Genomic DNA, 10,325 nt, shown 5'->3' on the forward strand with positions numbered 1-10,325 from the left:
ATTAATGATTTTTTTGTTTCCAAGTATGAGGAGGGGGAGGGAAAGATTGAGTGAGTGTTTTTTTGTTTGTTTGAATGATTTTGAGAGTGAAGATGTGAATACCGAAGATAGTGGAAGTCTTTTTTATTTTTTATACAAATGTAGAGATTTTTAATGATTTATGTGAGATTTGTATTGTACTCAAATATTCTAGTGGATATTTTATTACAATTTATAAAATTAAATATTATATGAATTTATTTAATAATTTTAAAAATATTTAATAATACTATAATAACAACATATAATTATAAATAATAAAATTATAATATTAATAAATATATAATTATATAATTATATAAAATAATAAATAAATATTATTTTCATAAAATTTAACATTTAATAAATTTATTTAAATTTAACAAAAAATATATTTTTTAATTTTTTAAAAAAATATAAAGAATTATGAATATTATATATTAAAAAAAATTAATTGAGTCAAATCTACATAAAAAAATCATAATTTATTATTTAAATTTTTTTATAATAAAGATAAATTTATAAAGTAACAAATAATTTATTCTCTCCATATCTTTCAATCCAATTAACTTACATATCATTGACTCCTATATCATTCACTCCTCACAGATCCCTCCTCAATCCAAATACAATATAACTTGTATTTTGTAGGTTACTTTAATCTTAAAAATTCTTAAAATAAAATCAAAGACTAAGGTGTATATAAATGTATTAATAATGTTTTCCTCCTCCCACATGTAAGATCAACCTTTTGACCAAACCTATAAAATCAAGAGTATTAGAACATCTCATTATTTGTATATTTCTCTCTCAGGGTAAGTGATTAAAACCGACTGACAAATCAACCACACTGTCTTATTGAGAAGCTTCATTTCTTAATTTATTTATATAGCCCACATTTTATCAAATTTACTAATTCTTCTCCTGATGCATAGAACCTTAATTCTACTCATTCAACCTTAATCATTTTCTCATATCATTAAATTCCAAAAACATAACAATAATAATACCTATCTTACGCACCATAATGAAAAGAAAAACATCTGTTCAACAATTGAGTCACCGTAAGTGTGCATAATTGAAGCATAGTTGAAGCTTACTCGTCTTTTGACTGCCCACTGCCCTTTATCTACTAGTAATGATAAGCAAAAAAAGAACAAATTGACTATAACCATTTTCAATATGTTTCCCACTAAAACTCCATGTCAAGTGCTAGCTGCTTCCTACTGCACCCAGGTTGTTTGATAAATGCCTGAAAACTCACCTGGGACGTCAAAAATAATTCATTCCAAATACACCTAAGATTTTGCTCTGCGGCAAAGTCTTCTCAATCGAACCTTTTCCTGGAAATGATAAACATAGCATCAAATACTTGTAAATTACACTCGGAAATGTTAACACATCCAATTGCAGAAATGTTATTCACCTCACTGTTGTCATGGTCATATCTTATTAAGATGAGACACCTGCAACCTCTGATATCATGCATTCTCCTTTGGATCTCTACAATCTGAGCATCATAGTAAATTGCTTGATCTCTCCTCTCCTAAATTTCAATTGGAACTGTCAAGTTAAATACAGTTACAGTGATGCACTAACAAAACTTCAGCGAGGATATTCAGCCTAATTCACCTGGAAGCACAGGACAGAGTCTCCAACGTTCAGATTCGAACACTCTGTGTTTTCCAATGGGATAGAGCGTTGGCGAACTGAACTTCTAATATTGATCCACTCATCTTCCTCAGCTCCAAATCCAACAAATCTGACCTGGACTTCCTTTAACAAAAGGCAAGAGTGTCTCAGATGGAAAAATTTAGTACACTCTATGGGGATAAACAATTTATCAATCCATTAACAATTCTTATAACACAAAGGGATCAACATCATGATTGTTGAAACTTACAGCTTCCCCTGTGCTAAGAAATCTGTGAGCAAGAAATGCCTCAACATCATACCTGCAATTACACAGTATTTAGAAATTACATAATTGATCAGACAGTTATGCTTAATATAATGTCCTTCTGAGTTACAATTGACAGCAGATCAGTAAAATTTATGAGAGTCAATCATTATTTTTTTCAAAAACAGAAAGTGAAAGAGAGAAGGAAAAGTGCGGTTCGACCAAAAGGAAAAAATAAACTACCCAGAATATTTCAGCAGGGAAAGAATAATAGAGACCAAGCCCCATGATTAATATGTTAACCATTATAGTAGTATGGTATAGATGGATAAACTTTTAAATATCCTTCCCTAGAAGCATTAAAAGAAAGCAGTTAGCGTAGAATTTCATAAATTGATGAAAGACGGGACTGTCCAGGTACATGTTTGTGTGTGAAAGAAAACCTTTAAATAATCCATCTGGATCAATCCACAAGCAACCACAAAACTGTCTCTTTATTAAAAAGAGGAAAAAAAATTGTGTTAGAACTTTGAAGAAGGAAAATAATAGGATTATATAGATACAAGAGCCTCCTGATTTAAGAAAATCTATAAGGGAACTCCTATACAAGTTAATAGAATGGAGCAAATGCAAAAAGAAAGATGTCAACAAGTTTAGCCACATACAAAAACAATTCATGGCACACAAAATGTGTCTTTCCATGTTAATAATAACGGCAATAGTTAATTAATAGTAAGATAGTCAGAAGAGATATTGGTGCGTCCATATTTAAATTAGTTTTTCCATTCCACTATCACTGAGATGTGAGTATGATCTAAGAAGAACTAGAGGTTTATTCCATAATTGAAGACTTCAAGCAACATGGAATGCATATCAAGGGACACGGGTATATAATAAATATCAACAATTGAAGGACCTACAAAATAACCGTGCCAATAAGCATTATAATCCATATGTGGGTTTATAATGGTGGAAAGATGTGCATGAAGTTTTCTTCAATGCTTCCGAAAGGTATATATGGAAACCTTTCATTCAGTGACATTAAAATTTAAAATAATTCATAAACACATGTGACTAAGAGAATTTAAGCTAGCTGCAATAATCTGCATATGCTTACCATGCCCCGTCTTTTGATGATCTTGCTTCGAATTCTAACTCTGATGGGTCTTGCATAACTTCTGTAAAGCAATCAATTCAGGTACGGTCTCACCAGATAAACTCATTTTATTAGGAGTTTCCTAAGATATATCAACAAATACCAAGTGTAGCAGCTAATTATACCAAAAAGGAGAAGGAAAAAAGAAAGTGAAAAAGAACTTATGGAGGAAATGTTATTATCAGTTTCATTTTCCCTTCATTACTGCCGAGTTACTTCATCACCTTCAGTTTCATATTTTGTTCAACCAAACATGTCCTAATAAAATAAAGCAGCGTAAAAGCCATAACTTCTGACACTACAATTATATAAAATAATTCAAAGTTTGATGACTATTTGCATACTTGAAGGCAGCATAGACACTGGAGGCATCACACATATAATAGGAATCATCTAATCTTGATCACTTGAATGCTTGAAGGCAGCATAACTACTACTGACTATGTTAAGAACCATAAGGTCCACCATAAGACTCACCTTCCATACATCTAGGAATCATCAACTCACTGTTAGGGACTTGTGGTAAGTCTTGGAGCCTTGCCTGAAACCAACCTTCAATCTAGAATTTTCCCCAAATAAAGGATCAATTAAAAACTACTTCAAAAAAACACAAAAACAAACAAGTTCTAAGTACAAAAAACAGCAGTATTCAAGGACATGTACAGGACATTAAGTAAATAAAATATATTATTTAGTAAAAAAGAACATTAACCTCTGTCCATTTTATGACAGGCTTCCCAGCACGACCAGTGGAACGACTGCATCAACATTACACTCCAACACTTCTCAGTGACAATACTTCATTTCTTACTAGAAAAGAGAGAAAAAAAATATTGAAAAGTAAAACTCACTTGAAACTTCCAGCCAGTTTTTGGTAAAATTCTCTGCCCAATGATACCCCTTTAGGTTCCTTCAAGAAATTCTCCATTTTCTCAATCTGTTAGCCAGAGCACAGCAAGTTCAAATCATTAACAGGACATGCTAAAACACACCCTCTAACACTCTATATAACCAAAGTTTAAAAAAGAAGTTCCTAATCAAGGTTTTTAGACTGTCTTGGTGGTATTTGTCTACAATTTTCAGTAACAACAAGAAACATGATAATAACAGTACAAGGTATCAGTTCACTACTCACTGACTCCATACAAATCCTAAAGACATGATATGACATTTTTTAACCAATACATCCTGCAATACAATCTTTATAATTATAGTCAAACTAAACTCATTCCAAACAGACTAACTATGACATTTAAAAGTGGTAATTTTTTAAGGAAAGACATAGAAAAAGTTCATGAATAAAAATAGAACAATTATAATAATTATAACTATAATAATATAATAGTACCTCCGCATTTGTAAATCCAGAAAAGACCTCTCGGTTCCGAGGACGCAAGCGGTCCATGAACTCAAATTCGTCTCTTTCAATCAAAAATCAAAATTCTATAGATTAAATTTCTTTCTCGGCTAGGAACCTAAAATGGAGTGAAACCCTAGCAACTTTTCTCTCTCTATTTTGTTTGGGGGGGAAATGAGTTTTAATGATTTCTTGTTGTTTAAATAAGTGGGAAAAAACTCTATATTTCTTTAAAATAAAATTAATAATAATAATAATAATATTGACATAAATTATTAATGTTTTATAATATATTATGTTATTGAAATATAGGAGTGATGTAAAAGATGCTAATGTATAACTAATTTTAGTATTTAGATCATTTATTTTTATTTCTTATAATTTTAAAATATAATTAACTTTAAAATAAGAATATATGAATTGTATAAAAAAAAATAGATCATAAAGAAATATAATTATTATTAAAAAAATAAAGAATTTGAAATTGCTTCTATATGTCTTATAATAAATATGTTTATTTTTATATTATTAAATAAATATTTCAAATATATAAATTTTATTTTTATTTAAATAAGTATTTTCAGTACATAAACAACATCATAATTAAAATTCAAAAGATATAAAAATATATAATTATTTTGTATTAGATACATTATTTAAAAATATTAGAGATTAGGAATATGGGTGAAAATAAATTAGTTTTTTATAGATAATATTTTCACTGAAAAAAATTATTGAGCCTTATTTTATGTATTTATTATATACATTATTTTATGTATTTATTATACACATAGTTATCTATCTTACCTTCATAGTAATAAACCTAGTTGTTCTAGATAATTCTAAATAGGTGTTTAAGAATTATATAATTTTTTTGTAGTTTTATCTATTTATACATTTTATCAATTCATTGAGACAATGACTAATATTATGTGTCATAATCTAAATGTAACTGATTTATATGGCACACGTTCAAAATCGAACATTTGTTGCTTTTACATCATTATTCAAACAACATATGTAAAGTGTATAATTATTGTATTAAATATTTAATTTTATATTTGAATAAAAAAATTAAAAGTTGTAAGAAGATCTTCTTTTTTTTCAAGTAACTCACTGTTCTATTTCTATTATAAAATGACAATATTTCATTGCTTATTGAACTAGTAATGATTAGTGTGTAGTATTTAGAAAACTCTTTCAATAATTTAATACTATTTGAGAAAATGAAAAATTAGAATATGATAACTTTTTTAATAAAATGTGTTTTTTAAAGAATTACCCTTAACAATGTTGTGATTCATTTACTTACTCTTCTCACCCAATTATTTAAGTAGTGGGTTGGTAATTTGTTTTCAATCCTCACAACAAAGAGAGAAGACTTTTTTTTTATTGATACATTTGTTTTTTTTTTTAAATTACAGAGTAATAAAGAGTATTTATTTATCTATATATATGTATAGAGTAAATGAATAATATGTTTATTTTTTTTTTACTGACTTATCACATTTTTTTAAAAGTATTCAAGTATTTACAAAAGGAAAAAAAAAACACTGATGAAAAGTAAAATGTAAAATGATTAAAAGTAACAAAGAAATTGGACTGGATTGACTCAGTGCTCAGATCTCGGTGTATGGTATAGGCAGGTCAGCTTGACTGTTGAGTCAGTAAAGTGGGTCATATGATTGGACCCAGTTTGGTTAGTAAACTCGGTGTGACATAATTTAACATTTTTATACAGTTACTAGTAAAGAGTATTTTTTAACCTAGGGTACATATAATACATATGGTGTCTAGGTCAAGTAAATATTTCTTTTAACTTAGGTACATGTGTCCTAGGGCACATAGTGGTTAAGTTGCATGCATGACAAAGATAATATTGCATCATGGGTAGGGTGTCCATGTAAGCAGAATATTCTCCTGAAGTTGGCGCATAAGGTGGTGTCCTGCTGATAGGTGAGAGTTCTATTATTATTTTATGTTCTCCTTAGAGATAATATTCTTCTCTGTTGTAGTACCTTGAGAGAAGAAGCCCATAAACAGAATGCTTTCCTGTTGAGTGTGCTTTCAGTTGAGAATAGATTCTCATGAGAGAAAGTTGTTACAAGAGATAAGTTATAAAAGGGGTTTGAGACCCCAAGTGAAGGTACGTTGTTTCGGAGACTGGAACTGAATACTTCTTAAATTTTAGTAAGCCCTTATTGACTTCTTTGAAGTATAATCAACATGTAGGACCCATCTGTTTCAACGGATACACGTTATAGAACAACAAGAGATAAACACAGATTCCTGAAAAAACTAACTAGTACTTGTCACTAGAGTCAACATCAATAGACAAATAGGTCAACCGACAAAAACAGAAACAAATGGCTTTAATAGATTGAAGATACTTTTAAGCCACAGTCAAATATTCAGTTGTTTGAAAATGCATTTGATTGACTTGATAACACCATATAGAGCTTTAAGGACCTCAATTACTTGACTCTCCTACATGATATAATTTTAATTTTAATATTAATTTAGCTTAAATTATTTTAAATTAAATTTAAATATTAATTATAATGTTAATTAAAACTAATTTATTAATTAAAATTTAACCTTATTAATTTTAATTTAATTAAAATTATAATATAGATTTTGTGAACATTACATTTCGCTAATGTTAATTTAATTAATTTAACTTTTTTACCCATCTTTCCAAATTTAATTTTGAAAAATAATTTAATTAAAATTAATTAACTAAAATTATAATATTGATTATAACTTTATTTAAACAAAATTTCAATCTCATTTATAATATCAATTATAATCTTAATTTAATACTAATATTAATTTAACATTAAATTCTAATCTTAATTTAATATTAAATTTAAATCATAATTAATCTTAATTGAAAGTTTAACTAAAATACTAAGCATAATTATAATATTAATCTTAAATTCGGAACTAAAAATCATCTTAGTTTAACTAAATATATATATAAATATCTGCAAAAAAAAATAATTTAAATAACTTAGAATAGTGTCGTTGTCTTCTGGAGTGACGACAGCTGAGGTTTGCAAGACCACTAAGGATGGAGTTGTTTTGGTAAATAAGGACAGAATCAAGTGTGACCAATTCTTTTATTCATTGTTTATCTTAATTTTAATTTCTTAAAAGTTTTATTGGTTACACTTTATTGTGTTTCTGACTCAATCTTTTTTACTGCACCAATCCTGAAAGTTTGAAATTCTTCAAAAGTGACAAAACTAGCTAATTTTTCTTTTTTTGTTACTATTTTAAATAATCTTTTGAAAACTTACAATTGTAATAGTAGCCGCTATACATGAATGTACATCAATATATGTTTGAGACAGTTTGTAATTCTTAATCACATTTCTATATATAATTATGTTTGATCAAAAGAAAGATACAAAGTTAATTAAAAAATCATAGAGAGAATTAAAAAAAAATTGGTGAAATGATGATTTTATGAAACTAATAATATATATATATATATATATATATATATATATATAACTTGACTTGGAATCTAAGTATTCATTATTCAATATATAAGGTAAACAAACTAAATTAATTAAAACACACTACATATCATCTATCAGAAACATTGAACTTCATCAATATCTATAACTAGTCACCTAATATATTCAACATAATTCATGAAAGATAATTATACCACTTCCGAACGAGTGTATTAAGAATAAGTATTATGATTAAAGACTAACTCTTTATAGGAGGATCTAACTAGATGTTTAATACTGAGTTTTAATCATAACTCAAACTCTCATGGTATGGTAGGGTAGTTTTTATTAATCCTTACAAAACGTTACTTTCTCATGCGATTAGGGTTATCAATAACAATCTAAAATTTCATAGTTATGTTAGAAATAGCTTAATACTTACACTATATCAATAAGCAAATTTATCTCTTTAGAAACAATTGTTTCACACCAATCACTCACGTGATTATTTGCATATGTTAATTTTACATCATGACATTATAGCAACACATGTCAATATTTGTAATCATAACATTCTATTTTCACTTGACATAAATTATAATTGATCATATTTGGTGAAGAAACACCATGTAATAATTATAACATTTTTTAAAAGTATTTATTTTTAATTAATACACTAGTAAAATGAAGCTTAAGTTTAGGGTTTAATAAAATTATTATTTTTTCAACTAGCCACTTGAATATCCAATCAAAAGCTTGAATTATCAAACCATAATTGATACAACTTTTCTCTGGTTCAAACTATCAGCACAAGTGTGAGTTTTGGAGGGTTGGGGAAGGAGTTTTGAAGATGCTTTTAAGTAGAAAGTTAGTGATGGAATGAAAATTTCTTTTTGGGAGGACAACTGGTTGAATTGTGGTTCGTTGAAGCGAGTCTTCCCAAGGTTGTTTTATCTAAGTTCAGCTAAAGCTACAAAGGTGGCTGAGCTTGAGGTCTGGACTGATGGTGTTTGGGTTTGGCATTTAGACTGACGAAAGTCTTTTTTCAAATGGGAGAAGCCTTTGGTGAGTCATCTCTTTCAGGTATTGCAAGGAGCGAGGTTGGACTTGGAGGAGGAGGATAGTTGGGCTTGGCAGGTTGGGGAGTTTCAAACTTTTTCGGTTAACTCCGCCTATACGTTTTGTTAAGGAAGGAACGTGATGAGGAGTTGTCTTCTGTGTACAGCAAGTTGTGGAGGTGTAAAGTTTTGCCTTCTGCACTTTTCACTACTTGGAAGGTGATAGAGAATAAGATTGCTACTAGGATCAATTTGGAAAGGCGTGATATATTGGTTGAAAATGCTTTGTGTAGTTTGTGCGGGAAGTAGGAGAAGTCTTGTCACCACTTGTTTTTTTTATTGCTGATTTGCTTGGCTTGTTTGGAGTCATTGTTTTGGGTGGCTTGGTGTGTCGCTTGTGTTTCACAACGATCTTGTGTCAAATTTTTTACAGTTCAGGATGTGCAATCCTTCAGTTCAGGATGTGCAATCCTTCAGTTCAGGATGTGCAATTTGGGTTGGAGTAGTGAGTGAAATTTGAAAGCACGGGAATAATGTCATCTTTAAAAGGGGCGTTGCTGATGCGTCTGAAGGGTTCGCAATGGTTCAAGTAAAAGTTTGGTCTTGAATTTCTTCAAAATCTCGTTTTGGTTTGTTCTCCTATTCTAGTTGGTATTTGGTCTTCAAAATCTCGTTTTGGTTTGTTCTCCTATTCTAGTTGGTATTTGGAGCCTTTGGCTTGTATGAGGCTAGTTTCTTGATGTCTTGTTTGAGAATTTTTATTTTGTTTGGTTGTGTGGCTTTGTCAGTATGGTAGGCGTTTCTTGGTAGGTGAAGGATAAAGTGAAATTTTGTATCAGGGTTGGACCACCCCTAAAGTTGTTCATATTTATTAATTTTGTTGATCAATAAACACTATGATGGATATTTATTCTCTCATTGCTTTCTATGTTGCTCTTCTCCTTTGCTTGCTATAAAAGATGAGAGGAATATTTCTTCATAAAGAGATAATGGATAATGAATATGTAGGAACTAATTGAAGGAAATAAGAGAAGGCAAAAGGTTGTAGCAACTGACGTAATTGCACAAAATTGTAAAACTGATCTTTTCATTCTAATTTACTCAATCATATATATAATAAAATTACAATTATTGGAAGCTATAAAATAGCAATACTAGCAGGGCATGTAAACTGGTCATTAATGCAATGTAACGGTAAAATAGTTTAAGGGTAATAAAATCAAAATTAATAATAATAAAATCTGAATAACCAACAAAATATTTGTCACATTTTGAAAATACCTTGAAAACACTATCTTCAACTTTCTAGGTTGAACTTCAAAGTTTTCAAGATACAATTCTAAGACTTTAGAATGTCCATCCTTAAATATAC

General features: G+C 29.0%; 1 protein-coding gene across 5 annotated transcripts; it reads right to left on the reverse strand.

Annotated features, from left to right (window-relative positions):
• Positions 1–970: 970 nt before the first annotated feature.
• On the reverse strand, positions 971–4,607 carry LOC137822078 (protein SAWADEE HOMEODOMAIN HOMOLOG 2). Of its 5 annotated transcripts, none has more exons than XR_016515839.1 (9): positions 4,423–4,607; positions 3,926–4,011; positions 3,787–3,832; positions 3,552–3,633; positions 3,036–3,096; positions 1,922–1,973; positions 1,651–1,790; positions 1,445–1,564; positions 971–1,361 (listed from the first exon to the last, which is right to left on the reverse strand). XR_016515839.1 is itself a non-coding variant. In XM_068626983.2 (9 exons), the coding sequence occupies exons 1-9, from the start codon at positions 4,477–4,479 to the stop codon at positions 1,317–1,319; spliced, it is 684 nt and encodes a 227-aa protein (XP_068483084.1). In that variant the 5' UTR covers positions 4,480–4,607; the 3' UTR covers positions 971–1,316. The 5 variants fall into 5 exon arrangements, 4 of the variants coding, with proteins under 4 accessions (XP_068483084.1, XP_068483083.1, XP_090151996.1 ...); XM_068626983.2 differs by having other exon boundaries at positions 1,651–1,785; XM_068626982.2 differs by having other exon boundaries at positions 1,651–1,794.
• Between the last annotated feature and the right edge of the window lie 5,718 nt (positions 4,608–10,325).

This window comes from Phaseolus vulgaris, chromosome 9, assembly GCF_051622355.1.
Source record: "Phaseolus vulgaris cultivar YP4 chromosome 9, ASM5162235v1, whole genome shotgun sequence".
Lineage (NCBI taxonomy): Eukaryota > Viridiplantae > Streptophyta > Magnoliopsida > Fabales > Fabaceae > Phaseolus > Phaseolus vulgaris.